The sequence below is a fragment of the Balearica regulorum genome, chromosome 1 (genome assembly GCF_011004875.1).
Source record: "Balearica regulorum gibbericeps isolate bBalReg1 chromosome 1, bBalReg1.pri, whole genome shotgun sequence".
In the NCBI taxonomy this organism is placed as follows: domain Eukaryota; kingdom Metazoa; phylum Chordata; class Aves; order Gruiformes; family Gruidae; genus Balearica; species Balearica regulorum.
In genome coordinates this window covers 7,723,110-7,747,022 of record NC_046184.1, presented here as the reverse complement: position 1 = coordinate 7,747,022, position 23,913 = coordinate 7,723,110, and the positions used below count along the sequence as shown (strand labels likewise).

General features: G+C 41.7%; 1 protein-coding gene across 5 annotated transcripts in view; it reads left to right on the top strand.

The window, feature by feature from the left end:
- Positions 1-23,913, top strand: part of BEND7 (BEN domain containing 7) — a 47,294-nt gene that overhangs the window by 11,693 nt on the left and 11,688 nt on the right. For 4 of the 5 annotated variants that reach the window (XM_075767909.1, XM_075768159.1, XM_075767991.1 and 1 more), the window contains 5 exons: positions 2,060-2,359; positions 8,057-8,179; positions 11,236-11,501; positions 15,656-15,881; positions 20,914-21,033. In XM_075767909.1, the coding sequence (XP_075624024.1) occupies positions 2,060-2,359; positions 8,057-8,179; positions 11,236-11,501; positions 15,656-15,881; positions 20,914-21,033 (1,035 nt within the window). The remainder of the gene's footprint in view (positions 1-2,059; positions 2,360-8,056; positions 8,180-11,235; positions 11,502-15,655; positions 15,882-20,913; positions 21,034-23,913) is intronic. The other variant, XM_075768234.1, reaches the window with a different exon arrangement.

The window sequence follows — 23,913 nt, the reverse complement described above, 5'->3', positions numbered from 1 at the left end:
CCGACAAGCATGCAGTCACTACACCTGGCAGGAGGAGGTGAGTGGGAAGCTTTTTTTTGATATTCTGATATATTTTGCTATTGAATAGAAATCCAAATTGCCAACATAAAACTCTGAGAGCCCGGTGTACTGCTAGATGGTACAACAGTAAGGGATTGCTTCATGCTGCGGTGTCATGGGAGCGTTTGGAGCTTGGCTATGCGCAGATACAGCCACGTACAGGAGAAAGGCAGGCTTCAGTGTATGGGTCTGAGTATCTCGATAACTGCAGCCCAGTGGTACTTTGCAGCCTCTTGAGGTTGGGAACCGCAAACAGCCAACCCCTGGTTGGGTTGGGGCCAAAAAGAGTCAATTTAGAAGAATTGGTGCTGTGATTTGTTAATTAAATCACACCCACACACATAATCTGCCGGCAAACCAGTAAAATAAATACAAAGCAGAACTTCCTTGGGCTTTTCTCGCCACTTTAGCTGGAGTGGAAACAGTGCTACAGTATCGCTCTACAGGGTTGACAAATTTTTTTCTAAGTTTGGACTAGGAGCTTTCTTGCAAACCGCCCACTCTCCTCGCTAGATCGGGGTGGGCTGGAGCCAGCTGGCGCCGGCCCAGGGAACCAGTGCGCCAGGTCAAGTGGGAGATGCTCTGATTCAGCGGAGGCTGGAGCGGATCTTACAGCTCGTCTCCCCTTCTGCTTATTCACCTTCTGGAGCAAAAACTACCTCTTTCGGGTACCACGCATCCTGGGTACACCGACCTTGCAGTGTGTCCCAGCCATGTTGAGCTTGGTCCCTGTTGGAGAGAGGGTTGCTGCTCTTTTAGCTGTCTTGTTTAGCCAGTTACCTAAGCGCGCGCCTAAGTTTAAGCAACTGAATAGTGCTGTTGAGTTGATAAAATTGTTCACATGCTTAGCATCAGCACACTTTCAAACACCTTGTTGAACCGGAGATGATGCACGTTGCATCTTGCTTTCTGGAGCATAATTATTTTTTTTTTCTTCTGAAGTTTCCTTTGCGCTGTTGTTTTGCCAAAAATAGGTTTATTTTGGGAAGTGCGAATGTAAATTGAATAGAGGATACCAAGTATTACTGTATGAAGTATACTATAAAGGAAGGTTGATTCATCAATTTCTTGATCTTCGTTATTCCGTTTGCTCAGGATGTTTGATTTTTCTATTACCAGTAAAAAAAATCAGGAGATTCTTATTTCAGAAAGGGCTATGAACACTTCCTTATTACTAGTGAATTGTAATGTATGCTTTAACGAGCAAAATAGCTACTATCTACCCAAAACACATATATTCATTGTGCAATCAGCAGTTTCGTATGTAAAATTAATACTTAAATGGTGCCAGGAGTATTAAAGTATGTAATTGTTATTATTTAAATGCCCTGAATTTATTTGGAACCATCACATTTTTCTTGTATGTATTTTCATAATCTACATTTTTAAGACAACCAGCAGTTAGGCTATATATGGTTATACGCATATTAGCTGCTTTTTAATTTATTCCTGTATAATCCAGTATTATTAAATTTTGTGGACTAAGGAACTGATCTTGTTCATTAAAATCAATAGATGCAGTGTTCCTCTGTGTATGTGTGTGGTGCTTTTTGTGTTGTGGGGGTTTTTTTTGTGGGATCCATCCTTCAGCATATCGCAAACTGATATAAAAAGGGTCTGATCCTTTAGGCTTTACGCAGGAAAATATCCACTGATGTCAATGCCTGAATAGGATCAGTTTCTTAAAAGGATAGTTTATTTAAAAATGCTCGAGCTATTATTATTTCCTTCTGGAGGAAAATAATCTTACTCACCCAAGCTTTAGAAATGGCATCAAGAAAGCCAAGTTCAGCAGGTCTTTCAACCATGAGATGTCAGCCATCACTGTGTTAAAGCATAGCGTGGTACATACCAACGACTGCTCAACCATCTCTTTTCTTTCTCATCTTTATTTATTTATTTTCATACTCCAACTCTTATTGGCATCTAAAATCACTGATCTCTACCCATTACAGTTTTTGCTAATTTACAGTGATAACTGTGGCTCTGTTTTCATTAGGAGATGAAAGCCGGGAAATTAAAAAACAAATTACAGGGATGAGAAGATTACTGAATGACAGCACTGGAAGAATCTATCAACGAGTTGGCAAAGAAGGAGAAAAACTGAAGGAGGAGCCCCAAGATTTAGATTTAGCCTGGGCCCAGCGCCTGAATCCCCCTGCAGAGTCCCAGGCGAGCCTTCATCCTTCACAGAGCAGTGCATGGAATGAATTATCACCCCAAGCTAGCCATTTTTCAGGGCAATACGGAACTCGATCCAAAACATTCCAAAATCAAACGCGAACCGTGGCATCCAATGGTATGATCTTCATTAGATACTGAGAAAAGTACTTTTTTTTAATTTTGTCTCCTTGTACTGTACCAAACTTCTGCCTTTGTTGTGATGATTTATTGTACTGCTGCACTGAAATCAGTTATAGTTCAGAGTCTACAAAATGAGCACATAGTTACCACTCTGAAAAGGTGCGAAAGTGGGCACGGTGCATTCTGCTACCATCTGTCTTAGCTTTTAAAATGGATTCCTGGTGATAGGACAGAATTACTCAATGCTGTTACAGGCTTAATTTCTATACAGTACTTATTAAAACAGCTTTTGCCATTGTTATTAAATTCATAGCTAATTAAATGTCAACCTCTACCACTCCTCTTTGCAATGAGTAATGTAGCGCTCTTGTGACACCACTTGCGGAGCAGGATTCTACTGACTTTCATAAGGGGATGGCATCAGCCTTATAACTGGCTGCTGAACTTCAAGTACAAAATCCCATCACAGCCTTAGGCTTTTATTCTGATGGGACCATTGGAGAAAAGAGGTGATGGAATCTACCTATGAACAGCATGTACTAGAGCATGGTCCATCTTGCGCTGGCAGAGAATTCTGCCCTGAAGTAGATGGCAGTGTGCCCTTAAAATGCCTTTTTCGAGTTGTTTTAAGTCCCAGAGAATGGAGGTTTAACTACCAGATTTTTGAAGGTCTTCCTTAACAATCTAAATGCAATTCAGAAAGTTTTTTCTCCTGATACTCAACCCTAACCTCAGGGTGGTTTTATTTTAAAGGGGTACCTCAGTTCTAAATTCTGGAAAATAAAAAAGTGAGATTTCATCTGAAAACATTATGAATTTACAATTTCCAGTTGGTTCTGAAGGTGTTCATGCTTCCCAATAGGGGCATCTGCTGTGTGTCCTTCTCTAAAGGCATACAAGTTCTTATTGCTTGTAACAAACAAAAAAACCCCAACCTATTATTATTCTCAATACTGTCCTCTACTGTCACTGCACTAAAAAACCGTGCAGCCCTAAGTTTCACCAGACTGTTTCTCTATAGAGACAAAGATTCCCACAGAGGTAGCAGGTGACCTGGAGAAAGATGTTGCAGTAAGTTGTGCTAGTTGTATTTATTTTATAATACAAAAAATAGTTGTGAGGTTTTTAAAGGTGAAGATTCAGGGGAGAGAGGAAAACACTTGATGGGAATTAGCATCCAAGTCTAAAACTATCCTCTCGAAATCCCACTATAATGACCTTCTAAATGTGGAAGGACCCAAAATTCATCACACATCTTTCTCTTTGCCCTGAGAGTCCCTGGGCACCGTCAGGGACAGTTCTCTGCATGCACAGAAGTGCCCAAGCCTGCACAGCTTAGGTGCCTAGTTCCTGGATCCAGAAAGTAGGTGGAGCAGCACCTCTGTCCCCTCAGGGGCCTGATTCAGCATGTGAGCTAAAACGTGTTGACAGGATTTGGCCCCATATGCAAGAAAATGTCAGTGTTTTAATTTTTCATATGAGGAAGAAGGATTTGGCTGATTTATGATCTCCTACAGGTTAGAATGTCTGTGAGAGAGTAGAAGGATTGGGTTGAGTGACCTCCTGGGCTGGACAGGGTGGATGCCCAGGCTCCCAGCTCTTGGGGAAGTGCACCAGGAGGCACCTTCCACCCCTCCCTCTGCAGCTGTCCGGCTGCAGAAAGGAATGTAATCTTTAGGTTATTACATAAAGATGGGTGTGGGCCCTCTCTGCTGGCCACCTTTGAAAAGGCAATCTGCACAGCTCCTTGGTTAGAGGTGTCTGCCTCCAGTGGGGTGTTGCGATCCTGCCAGACAATTTTGCTGCTTTGGCTCCGATGCTCGGTCTCTAGGAAAGGGAAACTTCTGATGTGTTTCTGAGCTGTAAGCAAGCTCTAAAATTCCTCCTCACCCAGCACGCAGCTCTCTGGGAGGCCATTGTAACATGCCTGATTTCCCCTATCCCTTGCGTTGGGAGTCTGAGCATCTAACTCTATTGTAGATGTGATTTGGAGGGTGGACAAAGTCCTTAGAAGCTGGGTGTAGAAATGCTGAACAATACATCAAAGGAGACACTACTGCTTGGTACTTACCATGGTGTTTAAACTCATCAGAGCTAAACTGTTCAGGTAGGACATAAACATACTACCTGTCAGGCCTCGGCCATCACTGGGGAGATGTCCAGGCATCTATAGCAGGTGGTCTGAGTCCAGAAACTGTTTCTGTCCATTGTGGCTAGACACCGTATAGGAAGCCAAGATATATGTTGTAGGCTGTCTGAATTACTCAAATTTGAATGTAGCAGGCATCGAAGTCAATCTAACTAGCGTAGTTATCTACTCGCATGGTAAAGGTGGCTCAAGGAGAGGCTGGAATGGATATTTAATAGGTGCTGGTGTAGAAAGCAGTTGTGAAAAAGATATTGGCAAAAACAGAGAAAAGGAAAAGCAAATCCAGCAGTGACGCAGCAGCTGAATTGCTTTTCGCTTATGTCAAGCTTGTTTTCAATGGATTGCACTTGCATGCTTTTCTAATGTAACCTTGCTGTAGCAATGTTAGTTACACCAGGTGAATTCACTTTCAGTAGATCCAGCTGCAAGAACCGCTGTCCTGGGCTACCTGCTGCTTACACGAGGGAAACAACTACTGTATTTGTGTCGTCTCCTTCTCTCAATCATACGACCTGGTATCAAATTTGCCTGCTGGCTAGCTTCCAAAAGAGAGGGAGATGGGTCTTTAAAGACTCCTTCATAAAAATAAAAAGTCTGTTCTCCTTTTAAAATTAAAAATTGATTTATAACAAGTTGAAAAGGGTTGCTTTTGTCCTCTAAAAATGATAAAGATAGTGCTAGGAACAATGACTGAGAACACTCTACAAGATGTTTCTTACAACACAGTAACTGATCAGAAGAGGGAGGATAGAAAGAAAATAAAAAACCCTCATGAATATGTATGAAGTCAGTAGAACCCTGCTTTGATTTGAAATATTGGTGGTCTCTTTTCCCATTTCCAGTACCTATGGTGGATTTACGTGGGTAATTTCTATCAATGCTAATGGGGATTATAATGTAAATCCCCCATGCCTCAATGAGAAAATAGACCCTTTGGTTTTCCATCAGCAGCCTGCGTGCCTGTGTGCTTTCATTAGGAACACGTTACATTGCAACAGGAAAGATGTACAGGTATTTACTGATACAATTTGTCCAAGTTTTCACATGCGGTTCACCACAATGTCGAGTCTTTGTTAAGAAGGAAACAGAAGCCACCAGGCCTGTCTCCCTCTGTAGTCCTTCAGATATTATTTCCAGGGGCCCACAGGAATCTTGGATTCTGATCAAGAGAAGGGATAGACCTTGTCCCGAGGAGCTTATTAGTTGAAAACATCTGAGAAAGCACTGGAGGAAGGATGTTCTTACTATGTACTTGTCTTTTATTAATAAAACTATCCTAGTTTCTTGGGACTCCATTTCTGGGGTGCCTGCTTGTCTTACTAAAGGGTACAGAGTTATGCTGATGCTATTAAATTTTAAGTAGTCTTGAACCTCATCTACTTAAAAGTCTAACAGATAGATAAAGGGTATTGGTGAAGCCAAGTTGAGGGATTCTGAGTAACCTGCTGCAAAGCTAAAGATAACATTTTTTTCCCCCTGTGTACCTGTAACAATGGGCTAAACACTTTGTGGACCACTGAAAAGATAAAATCCCATCCATGCCCCAAGGAACTTCTAGTCTGAATAGACAGCATACAAAGGAGGGGTGAGATCAAACTAGGCAGAGTCCTGCTGAGTCAGTAACCTGGTTTTTGTTTTAATTTGAGACCCTCAGCCTGTTTTCCAGATTGCTTTTTACTTTTAAAAAGTTATTTTATTTACAGCTGAAACCTTGGAGAGAAGAAGCAAGTGGAACTATTGAATTTGTATTTGCTAGATTTGCAGGATTCTTGAAGTACTCCATTTATCGTAATGCAGCATTAACAGATTTTGTCCATGGATGATATTTTAAAATACCAAAATTTGTGATTGCAGTAGTGTGGACAATCTAAGTATCTGAGTAAAGGAGGAGCATGACACACAGGAGATGTCAGCAATCTTTAAGTGATGTATCAGTTTAGCTTCACAAGTAACTCACTTTTGGGAGAATGACCACCAGTTTACTCAAGCCTGATAGATGTTGCTTCAGAGCTGAAGGACTGAATGGAAGGAGGTAGAGAACAAGTGTCTGGGAAGGGAGATTTGAGGATGGAGGGACACATTGGAAGAACTAGGAAAGGGTGGGAGCGATTTAGTGGTGGCCAGATTTTCATCCATTTCAAATGAGGATTGAAGTCAGGGGATCTGTGTGTGTGACATCAGGGAGCTCTGATGAAAGAACGCAAACCAAACCTAAAAGGGTATAGATAAACTGGTTTGGCTTCAGAGGAAAGCAAAAGTAATAATGAAAAATGGGAGGATTTATGAGCGAAGATTAAATGAGTTGCTTATGTTCAGTTTAGCTAGGTAATGATTAAAGGGCACCTGACAACTGTCAGGCTATGGAAGAAAAAGGGAAATACACTCTCTGAAGTCCACCACGTGACACCAAGCGAGATGATTTTTGTTAGATCCATTTGTACCTATCTTCATAAAATGATCATCCCTCCTCTTGCATGCTTTGATGAGCAGTAAAATAGCCATCAATTTAAATGACTGTAAGCACATTTTGAAATGAAGGGGGGCACATCCCATCTGGCCTCAGTTTCAAGCAGATTCTGCTAGGTATTCTGTTGAATTTTCAAATTTTTATTTGCAGCATTAAAGCTAGGGATACAGCTATTTTAAACTAAAGCACAGGGTACAACTGTTGAAGTAAAGCTTGAAATCTCTTAGCTGTTACAGCCTGTCCTAACTCAGGACCTACAATACAAAACTCCTGGAAAGCAAGGCAGTAATAAAAGCACTGCAAAGGGCTAGAACTAAGTGTAAATTCAGTTAAACACTAGTAAAAATTCCTAGAAAAAGAAGAATCCGGTGAACTACTATATTCATTTTCAAACTATGGAAAGCCCATCTCGTAGGTCACAGTGCTGGAAAACAAGCCATAGAAAGCAATCCCACCCTAGCAAACAGAAGGGCAGATTTGAAAGCTTTCCTTGCTGGTGGTTCTTTTCCATCCTGTTGTGGTTGTTTTTTTTTTCTTCCTCTGAATAGGGTATTTTATTTTCATTCTCAATTCTTCACATGGTAAAGAATCACATGTAACATTCAAGCACTTTAAAAATTCTTAGGCCCTCATTTAATGTACAGTTTAAACCTTTATTACACAGACTGTCTTCATTCTTTGTAAGACTGTTCCGGGAGATGGGCTTTTTTTTTGTGTGTGTGTGTGATAAAGTGAGTATGTTTATAATGAGGTTTGGTGCTATTGTTATTCAAGATGAACTAGCCTGACAATAGAGCCCTGCTGTGAAGAGTGCATTGTATTCACGCTCAGAGCAGTCTTCTCCAGCCCATGTAACATTGCATCCCCTACTGTATATAATTGCACATGCTACTAATTGGATAAAAACGAGTGGCCCCTTCCTCTTGAAAGGGACCATGTTGAAAATTTTGGTTTTGGATATAATTTCACGATCGGGTATATCGATAATAGTTTCTAACGCCTGCTGGTAATTGTCGTTTGGGTGGTTTTGTGTGGGTTACATTGTCTCTCCCCTGTTTCGTTCCTCTCTCGTTCAGGAGAAATCCCAATGGTGAATTCATCAATTGGACCAAACTGTTGTACGTGTAATTGCCAGTCAACCCTGCAGGCTATTCTTCAAGAGCTCAAGACCATGCGAAAATTGATGCAGATTCAAGCAGGTACAATGACCGGTCCCATACATGCATATCCATGACAAGCATCTAGTTGAAGATGTCCCTGCTCATTGCAGGGCAGTTGGACTAGATGATTTTTGAACGTCCCTTCCAAATGATTTTGTGATTCTATGATCTTCTTGTTAGGAGGAATGATCTAGTAAGACGGAAATCTATGTGGAGACTCAGGAAAACCTGAACTGTTTCCTGCTCTCTGGACACATCATTGTTCATATTTTCACAGGCTTCGTGGAAATGTAATTTTTACTTCTCAGATCCTTACCTGTAACATGGAGTATTATCTTGTAAGAATCTTTTAAGGCTAAATTAAAAAAAAAAAAAGTGGTTAGATACTCTAGTAATGGGAGCTGAGTGGGTAGGTCAATATGCCGTAACCACCCCCAGTTTGTTTTCACGGTGTATTCAATCAGAGGTGAAAAATGCTACTTTACCTGTTATCTGCTTACCAGTTCACTAATCTTAGGAGGAAAAAAAGATAAGGAAGGCCACTTAAAGTTATTGTATAACACTTCATTCAAAGATCTTTCAAGTTACAGCTCCATGGTAGCCTCAACCGAGCTTGCAGCAGCTGCATGTTGTTGCCTCCACTGTTCTTCAAGCTGGTTTACCAGTTCTTTCTGGTGGCTGAACCAGCAATAATCTGTTCATTGGGGAAAACTATTGAGTCTAGTTTTCTGCTAGGTTAGGAGCTGAAACAGAACGGTGCAGAGCCAGAAGAGCACTAGAGCCCACAAGGTAACGAGAGACCATGGCAGCTAGGAGTTAGGTAGGTCATCATGGGCTACTGTGAAGCTGCAGCCTCTGTGCTTCCTAAAAATTAGTGTTAATGCTAGTGAGGACTTGGAGACGTCGGAGATTTTGTCATTTGAGTTGCCCGTCCATCGTGAGTGATGAGGAGTGGAGCCATGGAGGTTTTTCTCTTAGCGTAGCTGGATAAGACCTCTGTAAGAAAAGGGAGTGTTGAGTCATTAACTGAGATATGGGTGGAGTGAAGGGCTGACTAAACTCCTTGTCTCCGTGGCGTATAATGCTTGAGTGAGCAACAGGAGGGATCGGACATGTTTTGTAATATCAGTTGATACACATAGAAATGCTTTTGGAAAAGTCATCTATTTACAAAGAAGCACAAAAAGGCCCGGTTTTACAATTTTTACTGGGGCAGGGAATTCTTGATGCAGTTGCACCAATTTCATTGAAATTATGTGCATGATTAAAAATGGCTTGTGGGTGAGAGGTACAGAACTGGGGTTTATGCCAGCAGAGCTGGTTCCTCAATAGGAGGAATGTTTCTTATTTATTATGTATCTGCAGTAAAAGTACCTTGTTAATTAGTGAATCTCTTCATGAAAAGGCCGGGGAGTAGTTCATATTTTCTGGTAGGCATGAAATGATGGTTTTGCAGAGAAAAAAAAAATCATTTGGCATTTTTGTTGCTAAAAGAAAAAAACCTAAAATGCAAACATATAAGTGAAAGTGTAATATTTATTTTAGTATTCAAACACCCTTCTGTCTAAATGATAAACTACAAATTACAGTCTTGTAAATCCTTGCCAGAAATGAAATACCTGAGAAATCTTTTAATAAACAGTATTCCAAGGGTTTTTTTTTTACCTCAGGCTTTGTAGATGAGGACTATTTGTAGTTCACTTGTAGTTTGAATGAGTTTGATTTGCATGTGTAGCCCTTTTGGCTTTTTTTGTTTTCATAGAATCACAGAAGGGTTTGGGTTGGAAGGGACCTTAAAGCCCATCTAGTCCCAACCCCCTGCCATGGGCAGGGACACCCACCACTAGACCAGGTTGCCCAAAGCCCCATCCAGCCTGGCCTTGAACACTGCCAGGGATGGGGCATCCACAGCTTCTCTGGGCAACCTGTGCCAGGGCCTCACCACCCTCACAGGGAAGAATTTCTTTCTAACATCTAATCTAAATCGACCCTCCTTCAGCTTAAACCCATTCCCCCTTGTCCTGTCACTCCCTGCCCTTGTAAACAGTCCCTCTCCAGCTTTCCTGTAGCCCCTTCAGGTACTGGCAGGTGCTGTAAGGTCTCCCCGGAGCCTTCTCTTCTCCAGGCTGAACAACCCCAACTCTCTCAGCCTGTCCTCACAGGAGAGGTGCTCCAGCCCTCTGATCAGCTTCGTGGCCTCCTCTGGACTCGCTCCAACAGCTCCATGTCCTTCTTGTACTGGGGCCCCCAGAGCTGGACGCAATACTCCAGGTGGGGTCTCAGGAGAGCAGAGTAGAAGGTGCCTCCCTCGACCTGCTGGTCACACTTTTGACCGTGATCTTACTGATTCATCCAGACCTATAGTTGTATGTGCATAGCATTCTGCTGGAGGACTCACATTGATACAGGTTCAGGGTTGGTGCCTTAGTTTATACAAATGACTGTGGATACTGGAAAAAGCAAAATATTGATAAATATAAAATATAAAATAGATTTCAGAGGTAATACATGAACTGTCAGTTACTGTGAATAAGCAAAACAAACTGTTGCAACTTTGGGTTACTTTTTTCCCAGAAATTAAACTACTGAATAGTGTTTTCACTCATTCTTGACATAATGGTACTTGAAATGTTCTTGCTGAGCTAATTAGCTTTGTGACTACATTCATAAAAATAATTGTAATTGCATTAGCACTTGTATTATCTTACTTTATCAGGACAAGGTGCTTAAAGACAATGAGATTCTCAGTCTTTCAAGAGGATATACAAATTAATCATTGCTTAAGTTCTTCATGTCACCAGCCATCCACTGGTCACTGGGAAAGAGCCATATATTCCTAATTTTCCTAAAACACTACTCATCAGTATGTCTTGAAAAGCCTCATAGCGGAGCTCAGTGTCATTATCCCCATTGTACAGATTGGAAAATGATGCAAAGGTGATAGAATGTACCTGTTTCATGTGCACAAACAGCCCTGAAAACTGTACCATTTATCCAGAAGATAAGTTTAGTATGTTGGTAGTTTAATGCTGCGTCTGTGTGGTTATGCATGTTCTTTTTTCTGTAAATTTAATTCATTACTTTCTTTCATTCAGTTGGGACTCAAAACAGACAGCAGCCCCCTGTTCCTCTGATTTGCACGCAAAAGTCAACTATATCAAGAAAGAGAAATAAAAAGAAAAAACTGCCCCTCAAAACTGTTGAACCACTTACCATGAATAAGAAACCCAACGCTGCAGAGAACGAAAAAAAGCTATCGACAAACACAGAACGATCGAGCCTGCCAGCAGTTGAATCCCCCCTAAAACCAGAAACCCCTGTTTCAGGATTTGGAATTATCCTTGAATCGGCTTCATCAGATGTAAGTTAATATTTTAATATGTGGGATCACAGGATTTTAAAGCACTAATACATTCAGGAGAATGAGTACTCAAATCAGGTTACATGTGTTCCCGCTTTTTGTTAGAATAAACAAGCAAATCTTGGGTAGGGTTGAATGGAGACAGAAGGTTTAGACATAGGGAGTGCTGATTACAAAGTTTGGTTTGGTTTTGTTTTTTTAACTTTCATGAGCATGTAGTTCTCCCTTGAGTTCAAGGCTGCCTGTTGTTTGAGCTTGCAGTGGAAACTTGTTCTTCATCTCTCCTGTTGCCAAGAGTCACCGTGAGATCAGGAACCGTGAAAAGTGCTGCGTGTATAAACCGTTCACAACCCTGTCATTTGCTGATGAGCGCGCGTAGTCCACACGTATGCCCTTATCCTGCCAAGATGTATTTATGTGCTGTGTTTCATGCCTGGCTGGTCCCACCAGCTTCAGGGGACTCCTCACCTCTATAAAGTTCATCCCTCAGTCTTTGCTGAATTGGGTCATTTGGTCTTCATTGCTGTGGTTGCTGGATGACGGCCTTGATGCTGTTGATGATGTCAGTGTGACTAAAGGGGCCAAAATTTGCCACTTTAAAAATGTGTACTTGTCACATGTAAAATTGCAATAAGCATATTTTCTTGATTCATACAACATGTACGCAATGATAGAAATTTCATGTATCTGGTGGCTGATTGGCTTTGTTTAATGACCAAGTAGATGTCATCTGAACCAGTTCACTGATGAGTAAACTGATCATTAATTTCTCTTAATATATTTTTAATTTTGAGCAGGCAGTTTCCAATTTCCTAAGTACTATGAGCTAGAATAACATAATTAAATTCAGTATCAATAAGCGTAAATGAAAACAATGCAGCAGATAATGTTCTACCTTTCTGGAAGTGGGAACTAATAATAAAAAAGAGCAGTCATGATAATTCAGTTATATAGATGCAAGCCACACCACTAATTAGATTGCAGTCTCATGCCATAGAGTCAGTGTAGTGATACAGAGTAACTAGCTCAATGCTTTTTTAGAGGTTTTTCTTTTGTAGTATTATTCTTAATAATGTTTGAGGGAATGGTTTGGGGAGGGACTGGTAATTTATCTCCAATACTCAATTTGTGCTTATAATTTTTCTTTGCTTGTGGCACTCTTTTCAGCTTGAAACATGGTTTTGAAAACAGTTTTATACTTGCGATGGAATTTAATTTGGCTTTATGAATGTGTTCCATCGCTGGACACCATTTTTCGTAGTTGCCAATTTGACCTAAGGGAAAAAAAAAGAGAAGACATGTGGCTCATAAATCAGGTCCTCATCTGCCCTGCCATGCTTTGGCCCCTGCTTGCCACAGTGGTTGTTTGACTAAATTTACAGAGCCAGAACCCCGAGACAAGTAAATTGATTTTGTTCTGTCTTTGGAAAGAAACCAGTTGAGTTCTGAAAATCTATATATTTAACAGCGAAATAAAATGTGACCTTAAACATTTTGAGAAGGCTAAAGAAAGTCACTTACTTCAGAATGAATGGCGGTATTATCTTTTTCTATTTATTCATAAGCATCTCTACTGTGCTCATGACCAGCATGTCTGAGTGCCTGAAAAAACTGAAAGACATTTTACGCACCACCATAAATGAATGTTCCCTTGAGAATATTGCACGGATTGTCTGTAGTGTCTGCTGTGTCACACGCCAGGACTGTCGCTGCTGTTGTTTTGCCAACGTTTATTGAACTTTAAGAAAAATCTCAGTTTAATATGTGTAAAATTGGGGCTACTGAAAACACTGCAATTACTTCAGATTTGTTGAGATGAAATACTACTACTTATGGAGACGGAAAAAGTTTTTGTGAGACCAACTCTTAATCCAGCCCATGAATCAGAGAACCTGTTTTTTAAATGTAGTGATCTGTTACTCTTAGGTAAACTTTCTCGTGCTTGTTTTACTGTTACAATATTTCATTTATAATCTAATCATTCCTAATCTGTGTAGTACAACCTGGTAAAATGTCCAGGATTAAATCTAATTAGCTGCCTGTTAATTTTAGCACAGCAAAAGCCTTTGGCATTCAGGTCTTATTTACTTTATTGTACACAAATAGTTTACCTAGCAGTTCCTTGTGCCATGATCATTATCTGCTAAAAAATGCTTTTCCTTTTGAGAAACCGCACTCAAAGTGGTCATGAAGTTCAATTAGGTACTGATTGCCTTTGATTGAAGAATAGTTTGCCACTCAAGGAAAGCAAGAATAAATCAACGTTTTGCCTTCAAATTATTTCACTATTATACAAATTGATTCATACAGTAAGAATAAAATAGCCAAAACTAAAATAATGTTGACTCCTCCACGCTGGTGCACTGGTAAGGTTTGAAATGTATTTTACAGCTGTATTATTGAAGGTGATTTGTCTGCCCTAGGCATCTTGTATCATCGAGGTCAACTTACATAGCTATCATAAGACCCAAGACCCAAGTAACAGAATAGGACAAGATGCCTTCATCACCATGACAACTGGTTTTTGATTAATATGAAGTACAATTTTTCCCAAGTTGTAAACTTGGCCCACATTTATTTACTCTTGAAAATCTTTTCTGTCACCAGAAAGTTTAGAAGTAACATATTAAAACCCCACCTACATCAGAAGATTGTCAAATGTCAAATAGAGTAACTCTGACTGTTTTGCTGGATCCAGCATTTTGAAAGTTCTCAAGGTAAAAAGAACAACTTTTCATCCAGAAAAAGCTGAGAAACTTATGTGCTTTTTAGATTTATTTTTTTTTAATTACTATCTGCATATTTTAAGATTCTTCATCCTGGCTTCCCAAAGCATTGTAATCTTCAGTTTTAACACACAATACCCATGCATATCCAATGATAGTATGTGCTTTGAAAATATTCTGCTTGATGTAAGTCTCTTGATACTGATTTTTAAAAAATCCATGGGAAAAGACTTACACAGCCATATCCTTCTGAGATTGGCAGCCCTTTCTTCTGTCTAGACTCAAGACATTTGCAGGTGATTTGATGGGAGATGGCATTTGCTCTTGCTCTGTAAATATCTTAGAAAACTCACCATCACTGGTGGATATATTTTCATATAGGGGAAAAAAAAGAGCAAGTTATTAGGAGCAAGGCTGTAATGTTAGCTTATTTTCTCACACCATAACCACTGATTTTTTTCCCCCCTTGCCAGCTTCCAGATAATATCTTAAAAATTTCAGCTTATTCATGATGTATCTTCATTCTAGATATATAATTATTCCATACAGACATCTTGTGTAACCACTGTGTGGTAGTCACAGAAGAAGATACTGCAAATATTGTTCGTGTAATTTCTGATATGTACAGACAGGGGCAGCAAAAAGACTCTTAGTAACAGGACTTCCTCGAAGGCCTTTGTCTGCTTTGGCCCACAATGTACTTGAGATTCTTGTGAAATACAGGATGATTTTGCTTCCTCTTCTTTCCCTCCGTCTGACTTTCTAACAGTCACATAAATCCCTGTGATTTACCACTGAGGTTTTTTGTGCTGAAATAAGCTCCTCTTCTAAGGATGCATTTTGGGAATATGAAAAGGAGGGAGAAATGGATCATCAGCAAGTGCTGGCTCCAAGGGCAACCTCAAACTCACCATCTGCTTCTACTCATATGGGCCATATCTGTGCTGGAAGCTCTCTTGGGAATCCACATGCAACAGGCTGGTAGCCCTGCATTTGTGCTTCTTGGAAATGCCTGGCTGCCCCACAGCACACCCATTCCCATCATTTAGCAGTGAAACAAGTCCATAAAATGGTTAGATAAATATCCAAAAAGCATCGATAAGGAGTATTGCTCTGGGACGATCCTCTGGTTTGTCATTATTATCCAATATTGAAAGGTATCTCTTTTCTTTTTGTTAGCTGTACACCTAGAAAAATTGTTAACTATTACAGTGGCTAGAGATGAGTATGATTATTTGATTTGCCTTTTAAGGTGCTTATTCACTGATGGGGTTTGATTTCAATGAAGTAGACTGCTGTGGTACTGAATAGCTGGGAAGAGATTCATGGTTTGATGAAGTGATTGTAAAGTCTCACCAGATGCATGATTGAAGTAAAATAATGTCTTTGAATGCTCGTTTAATTAAAACATTTGTATTCTTTTGGTAGCCAGAAGTGCAACTTGCAGAAGGCTTTGACGTCTTCATGCCGAAATCTCAGCTGGACTCTATATTATCAAACTATACTCGCTCAGGAAGTCTGCTCTTTAGGAAACTGGTCTGTGCATTTTTTGATGACAAGACTTTGGCTAACTCTTTACCAAACGGCAAAAGGAAAAGAGGGCTCAATGACAACCGGAAAGGACTAGACCAAAATATTGTGGGTGCAATAAAAGGTATGTTTTTGCTTGCTTTCCTGTGTGTAATTAGAACATATTCTCAGTGAAGGAGAGTGTAAGGGGATTAGAATTTCTGACGTGTGTTAGACCTATTAAAATATGCAGTCTTATTTTTATTCCCTTTCATACATTTGTTAAAAATAGCTTCTACAGGGAGAGCTTGTGTTAATTTTAAGCCAATGATCCTGGTTTCTGAAGTCGGGCTGTAAGGTTAGAATCTCAGTGTTCATATAATATTTTTTTTTCTGGCTATCAGAGATGCAAAGAAATCTTGAAAACATAATGACAGCATAACTATCCTCTTCAATCACAAGTCTGAGGCTTGCACTGTATCTGACTGTGTCTGTTCGTAAATAGTTTAGTAGTTGGTGGTTGGATTGAGGAGACATGGAAGAAGGTAAAATTGGGACTGAGATGAGTTTGATGCTCGTAGGAACTGTGGTGGTCCTTCATCAGTGGAAGCAAATTTCTTAGTCGATGTGAGGACCCTGTGCTGGGTGGTTTTTCTTAGCAATCTCTGCTTTCTAGCTTCAAACTCTGTGATCCCAACATATGAAGAGTTAGTATTAGATCAGAGATTCCTAACAGGATTCTATTATTTTGAAATCGGACGTAGTAGGGAAAATACCCAAGTTACCAAAAGGCTGGCTGTGTTGCAAAATAGAGCTTATTTTAGAGGCTGTGACTCATCCTAGGGTACAGATTGCTAACCTAGGAGACATAAGGCGATGAGAAGAGCTTCTATAAGTCCATTGGCAGCAAAAGGAGGCAGAGGAACCTTTTGCAGCCACCTCTGTGTCCATTTTTGGCTCCCTCTCCTCATGCAAGAAAGACGTTGATGTACTGGCTTGAGTCCTGTGGATGGCCACCACGACTTGTGATGCTGAAGCAGGTGAGGTATGTATGTGAAGTGTCATATGAGGAGAGGCTGAGAGAACTGGAGAGAAGGTTCAAGAGAAACCTTATTGGTGTCCACAACTACCTAATGGGACGATGTAGGGAAGACAGAGTCAGACTCTTCTCAGAGGCACAGGAGGCATCGGACACATGGAAAATTTCAGCAAGAAAAGCTTTTTCAACATAAGGGTAGTTGAACAGTGGAATAGGGGCTCAGAGGGGCTGCTTCATCCCTGGAAATATTCAAAACTTGACTGGTTGCAGTCCAGAGCATCATGATCTAGTTGGCCATACTTTGAGCACCAGGCTGGACCTGGAGACATCCAGAGGACCCTTTCAACCTGTGCAATTCTGCACTAAAGTGTATGTTGTGGCCGTGTCATAGTCCTAACACATCTTTCAGAGTTTCTGGCAGACTTTCTTACAGTTATGCTTATAATTAGGTTTCAATCACAAACTCTTTTTATACCTTCTTTTCTTGAGCTCAATAATCTGCAAAAGTTGAATTCACTCCATCTGTATCTCATTCTTCCTTAAAAACTTTAATAAATAAGTTAAATAGAAGAAAAAAGGAGTTCACAATTACTTTTTAAAGAAAACCAAACTCTAATTTGAGCAGCACTGTGATAAAAGAAATGTTTTTCAGTAGATACAGCAGCACTATTAAAATAGCTGTCGTTACCCACTGCAGAGAGCAGTGTTTCTCCGTAGCTAAGCTCATATTACCAGAGCAAATTCTGAAGCTTGGTTTAACCTCTTCCCTTGAGCCCAGGGGAAAGAAAGGAGGGAGTTGTAGTTCCAACAGATAATTTTCATCTGTGATGGTACTACGAGGTACCGCTACAATAACAGTGATCTTTATTGGCATTTACAGTATTGCCCAATTGCTAGTGCCTGATCCCTGATAGGGGAGCCCATCCCTAAAAGCTGTGATGGAATAAGATGCCAAGAGCTGACGTCCTGTGGATCTTTACTCAGCCTGGCCCCAATAGCACCCTTCTTCCCCCCCAAAGTGCTGGGCTATCCAGCACTGTGGTTTCATTATTCCAAGAAATAACTGAGCCAGTATGAAATCTCCACAAGAACAGCGTCATGTTGTTTGCGTTATTATCAGTAGGACATTGCTGTATCACGTGCTCAGATATCCTTTAGTGGATACACTTTTACTCCTTTTCCATGACAGAGATACAGAAGTGGAGAAAAGGCTACATTCATGGCAAAAATGAGCAGAGAACTTAAAGGAGGGAGTGTTTGCTTGAAAATCACTCTTCCTGTCTGAAAACATTTTAACTGCCATCCTTACAAGTAATTTAGTGCTTCTATAACAGGATGATTAGCTGGGGAGAAATTCTCTCTTTTTACTTTGGGTATTCAGTGGCACTTGTTGAATCAGTTGTAGTGTTTCTCCTGGGTGATCAGGTTCCCTTGTGAGTCACATCAATCTTTCACTCAGGACTGGGGGAAAAAAGAAAAAAAGAGATCAGAAGTGGTTATTTTTCCTTTATGTCATTGACTAGAAATCCAGCCAGTGAAGTCCTTCCTTCAGAAGTCAATGAACTGTGTTCACACGTATGTGAGATATGTCCTTCACGGGTCGGTACTGGGAACCACTACTATTTCATATCTTCATCAGTGATATAGACAGTGGGATTGAGTGCACCCTCAGCAAGTTGTGGATGACACCACGCTGAGTGGTGGAGTTGATTCGCTGGAAGGAAAGGATGCCATGCAGAGGGACCTTGACAGGCTTGAGGAGCAGGCCCATGTGATCTTCAAGCAGTTCAACAAGTGCAAGGTCCTGCACATGGATCGGGGCAATCCCCAGTATCAATGCAGCCTAGGAAATGACTGGATTAAGAGCAGCCCTGAGGAGAAGGACTTGAGGCTACTGGTAGGTGAAAAGCTGGACATGACCTGTCAATGTGCACCTGCAGCCCAGAAAGCCAACCATATCCTGGGCCTCATCACAAGAAGTGTGACCAGCAGGTCAAGGGAGGTGATTCTGCCCCTCTACTCTGCTCTCCTGAGATCCCACCTGTAGTGCTGCATCCAGCTCTGGGGTTCTCAGTACAAGAAGGACATGGAGCTGTTGGAGAGAGTCCAGAGGAGGCCACAAAGATGATCAGAGGGCTGGAGCACCTCTCCTATGAGGACAGGCTGAGAGAGTTGGGGTTGTTCAGCCTGGAGAAGAGAAGGCTCTGGGGAGACCTGATAGCAGCCTGCCAGTACCTGAAGGTGCTTGTAAGAACAGTGGCAAAAGAGTTTTTACCAGGGTCTGTAGTGACAGGACAAGAGGTAATGGGTTTGAACTGAGAGAGGGCAGATTTAGATTGGACATAAAGAAGAATTATTTTTTTTACAATGAGGGTGGTGAGACACTGGGACAGGTTGCCCAGAGAAGCTGTGGATGCCCCTGGCTCCCTGGCAGTGTTCAAGGCCAGGTTGGATGGGGCTTTGGGCAACCTGGTCTAGTGGAGGGTGCCCCTGCCCATGGCAGGGGGGTTGGAACTGGATGGGCTTTGAGGTCCCTTCCAATCCAAACCAGTCTGTGATTCCTTGATACAGGGAGTTGTTAGCACTGTACAGCTCAGGTGGACTAGAAAGGAGAGGTCCCATTTCTGCCTCCTTCCTATTGCATTCATTTTTGCCCATGTTGGTGTTTCCCTAACCACACATTGAACAATCAAAGCTATTTTGACTTTCATTCAAGAGAAGGACCAAGCAAGTTAGAGAAGAGAAGCAAATTAACATACTGGCTCTCCAAGGCTGCTGGACTCTGGCTTCCTGTGCAGGCAACAGCAGGCAGCAGACGTAATTCCCACAGTAGGCACCTGTGGTGGGTGGCCTGGTGTCACAGGTTGTCCCCAGGCCCTGATCACAAACAGGAACTGCAGTTGCGTGTTTGAAGTAAGCAGGAGTCTTAAGTCATTGATCAGGTTCCCATTGTGTCAGGTACGGGATGGATTCAGAAGGGAAGGGTGATTTCTACCTTCAGAGAGACCGTAATTGTTGCAAATCGGACACTGGCAATGTGTTGGGCTGTATTGATCTCTCTGGGGAGCCCTCAGCGTTGGGCTGAGAGGAAAACATTGCTAATGCCTTTCATGCAATGGGTTTGTGGAGTTGTTACCACAGAAGGAGTTTGGAGGGTGTGTTTACTTTTGGTCCCTTTATACTTATCAGCTAATGCTGTTTCAAAAGCGTGTGTTAAAAATAGTGAATTTTGTCAATTTTTTGTTGGCATTCGTGTGACATTTATTCTCAAGGATCACAAATTCCTTGAGCTGGGACCAGTTTTCTTTCTTTGTTTGCAGTCATAATTGGACACTGAGCTCTGAGGCCTCTGACCAAGACTGCAGTAATAATATTTTTTTCTATTTCTGCTTTTGTTTATTTTTTTGCACACCTCTCAGGTGTGTGGTGAAAATCAATTGCATCAATTTCACTCCATTTATAATTTTGTATTTTTGGTATAACATTCCTAAATTTGCTATAAATATGGAATTAAAGAGATTGTTGACCCTCTATGTACCATTTTTACAAAATATAAAATTAGGCCTATAGCATACTTCTTTATTTCTCAGTAATGGCTTTTTTTATTTTAGTAGCTGTATAAAAATTCTATTCCCTCTGGTTTGGCAGTATGAGAACTATAGAGATTTCTGCAGTGGTAGGACTTCTATTTTTCATCGGTTTGCCTGCAGCCTTAGGAACCTGACCAAGAGGCCACCAAATGACCAAATCTTCAGCTCTGTACTCGTACCATATGGAAGGCGGCATTTATAAGTGCCTGCCACATCTGGAGACTCAGTTCAAAGTACACTAGTATTTTTCTGTGATGTTTTTGTGTGAAAATCATGAATGGAAGACACCAGGTGTAGACAGTTTCTCAGGGATGGGCTTTTATAAGTACTAACTATGGTATTGCTGTGATATTTATACACACGAATGACTTCTGAATCATAAACTTGTGAAACGCTGAGTTGGACACTGTTCTCGCAATCCTAGATTTGGCCATTTACATGTTTTTTTATAAGTGGATAATTTGATATATTTTGTTCATCATCCCCCCCATCCTCCTTTTCTCCATTCTGGTGACACATTTTAAAAAGATGATATCTTTTTATTTCAGTCTTTACGGAAAAATACTGCACTGCTAACCATGTGGATAAACTTCCTGGTCCTAGGGACTGGGTCCAGATTCTTCAGGATCAAATTAAACTGGCAAGAAGACGATTAAAAAGAGGCTCAGGTATGTATAAAAATATAAGGAACGACATGCGAGTGTGAGGTTAAAATCTTACAGCCTTTGTATCCACAGAAGCGTTTTTCTTGTTAACTGCAGAGTTGTACATGTTCACTCCATGAAAATTAGACCTCTGAGATTTTAGCAGGTTTCTGTGCAAAGCACAGTGTTTCCTTATGTTTGGTATGGTAGCAAGTTTAGGAGCTGTCTTTGAAGCCAAGTTAACTTTGAGTCTTTCTCACGTGTTGTCTCAAACCCCTTTCCATTAGCACCCAAACTCTTCTTCCCAGTGTTTGATGAAATCTGAGTCCTAAACTAGCTGATCCATCCAGGGTTGCAAGTGGAAGTTTTTTTAATTCTGTGTTACTTGATCTGACAAGCCACTCACTGTACTGTCAAGACATAACCCAAACGACCTTTCCCTCTAAACTATTTGTGTCTGGAAGGATAGATGAGTTTTCTCACATTCCTTGTGAAAGAATCAGCATCGCTGTAGCAAAAAAACCCAAACCCACCCACCCTGGTTGTGCCAGCAAGGCCCTGCAGTACATGGGAGGGAGCTTTCCAGCAGCGAATAACAGGTAATATAGGTAGGGTTTTGCAGCAAAGCTGCTCAACTTGGGCTGGGTTAACCTGCATGCTTGGGGCTGGGACCAGCCAGTGGTGAAGGCTCGGCGCTAAGCTGTCACCCTGGCAGCACGCAGCTGGTGAGCTCTCAGCTCCAGCAATGAACAGCAACGTGCAGTCTTGAAATCCCCGGTAGAATTCATGGGAAAGCAATATCACTGATTAAGAGATGTGTAATTACTTTATAAACCTTAACTAGTCTCCTTCCCATCTTCATGCCTCCTATCCTACAAGGGGCTTTCTTCATACAAGGCTTCGCTTACTCTTCCTCACCCTAGTGTTTCCTTAAAGCTCTCTCATGGTCGTATTTCTTACCCATTGCTCCCTCGGAGCATCTGACACCATTGTCTGAGGCACATCACTTGTGCCAATGTCCTTAAACACGGTCCTTCACTGTTACCATATTTAGCTGCCTGCCTTTTCCCCTCTTCCCTTCTGCCCATCACCACAATTAAGTGCCTGTTCGCATCCACGGATGGGAAACCCGATGGCTCTGCAGGGCATGCTGGTGGTCCCCGTGGCTACGGGTTGCGGGGAGAGACCACGGGAAAGGTCCTCTCCGGCTCCCTGTCTCTGAGAACCAACGCTTTCTATCCAAAGCTGTGTATCTGAAACACACACTTAGACTGGCATCTGAAACCGTTCTCCACAATGTTATTAATGCCAGGAGGGAAAAGGGTAAGTCTGAGGAAAATGAGGAACACCCAGAGACAGAAATCACACAGGGGGAGAAAAAAAAGTGCAGATTATTCAGTAACATAAGCTTCTCTGAGTGGAGAAGCAAACCAGCGCTAGCCTTAAAAAGGGTTTCTTGTGCGTGTTGGGGGAGGGAGGAGAGAGGGATACAAGATAATCTTGTTAAAGACAGTGTCAGATTACTGGTGTTGTACAACAGGACTGCTTTCTGCCCCTTCCAAGGCTGCCTGTCCTGCCCCCCCACAGGACAGGAGGGTGGAATTGGGATGCCAGGCTTCGATAAGGTGACGAGTGCAGCGTGGGCTGCAGGGAGCAGAAGGTCCTTAGGCTGTCTGCAGAAGATCCCTCAGGAAAGAGGATTGACCTAATTTTGTTTTGATTTTTATTTTCTTTCATCCTTTTTTATTTGCTTTTCTTCGTGCCTCTGCAGGATATTAATTAAAATGACAATGAAGTTCAGCTTTTGCCTTTCAAATGGGGCCATCTCCATCTCTGGTCCTTTCTCAGGATGGGAGAATCTAAGCAGAGGATATTGTCTCTAAGCTAGTAAGGCTATGAAGAAAAATAAGTGAAGCTGAGCATAGTGTGACTGAATAAGATAGGGTCCAATATCTGTCTCTGCCTGCAGAGGGAAGGTAACTCGTTAACTGGTATGTGGATAAGTAGTGAGCAGTAATGTACCTAGCAGCCCCTCAGTTTTATTTGCTGAAAAAAAGTACACGACACCTAGATGGGTAGAAAAGATCTTTTTTTGTGTTGTTTGGTTTACTGGCCGTTCCCTGAAGTGCACCGGTTTCTCTCGGACATGAGACCACAGGCAGACATGCTCTTTTCGACCTAGCAGGAGTGACGAACACACCACAGTGGCCATCTGCACCTTACCCTCCGCTACCATCTTCACTGGTGGCCTACGCTAACCCAACCTGACCTTGCACTGAAGCAAATGAGAAGTTTCCACAGCCTTTGTGACAGCAAAACAGCAGAAAGCAGAGAGGCAGGAGCAGGTAGCTGGTTGCAGTAACATCTTCATCTTGTTGAAACAAAATTTGTTAGTATTTGTGCATTACAACCATGAGCTTCTGATGTGAGGGACATAGAGCTGATCAGGCCACAGATCCATCTAGTCTCGTAGTTTGTTTCCAGCGCTGGCTGTTAGCAGATGCCCGGGGAGGTCTAGGACCAAGGGAAGGATGTTGCAATGCTTGCTAGCATAGTCTCACTGCCCTCAGCAGCTTTATCCTGATATAAAACTGGTCATGTGGGAACTGTGCACATTTTAACTACTCATTGTGAAGCCAGCCATACTAAAATCATTAAAGCTGTGTGTAACTTGGAGACCAAAACAGGAGCAGAGGGCAGACGTGGAGAGAGGTTTGATCTGCTATGGGGAGAAGGTGTCCCAGGACTCCATGTTGCAAAATATAGCTTTTAAGAATCTGAAAACTATGGGAATTGCAGCCACTGAGACATGGGACTCACACTCTTCCAGCTGAGCTCTTGAGCTCTTCCAGTCCGTGTGTGTCCGGTGGAGCAGAGGCTGAGCCCTTCCGAGTGAGTGTCCTC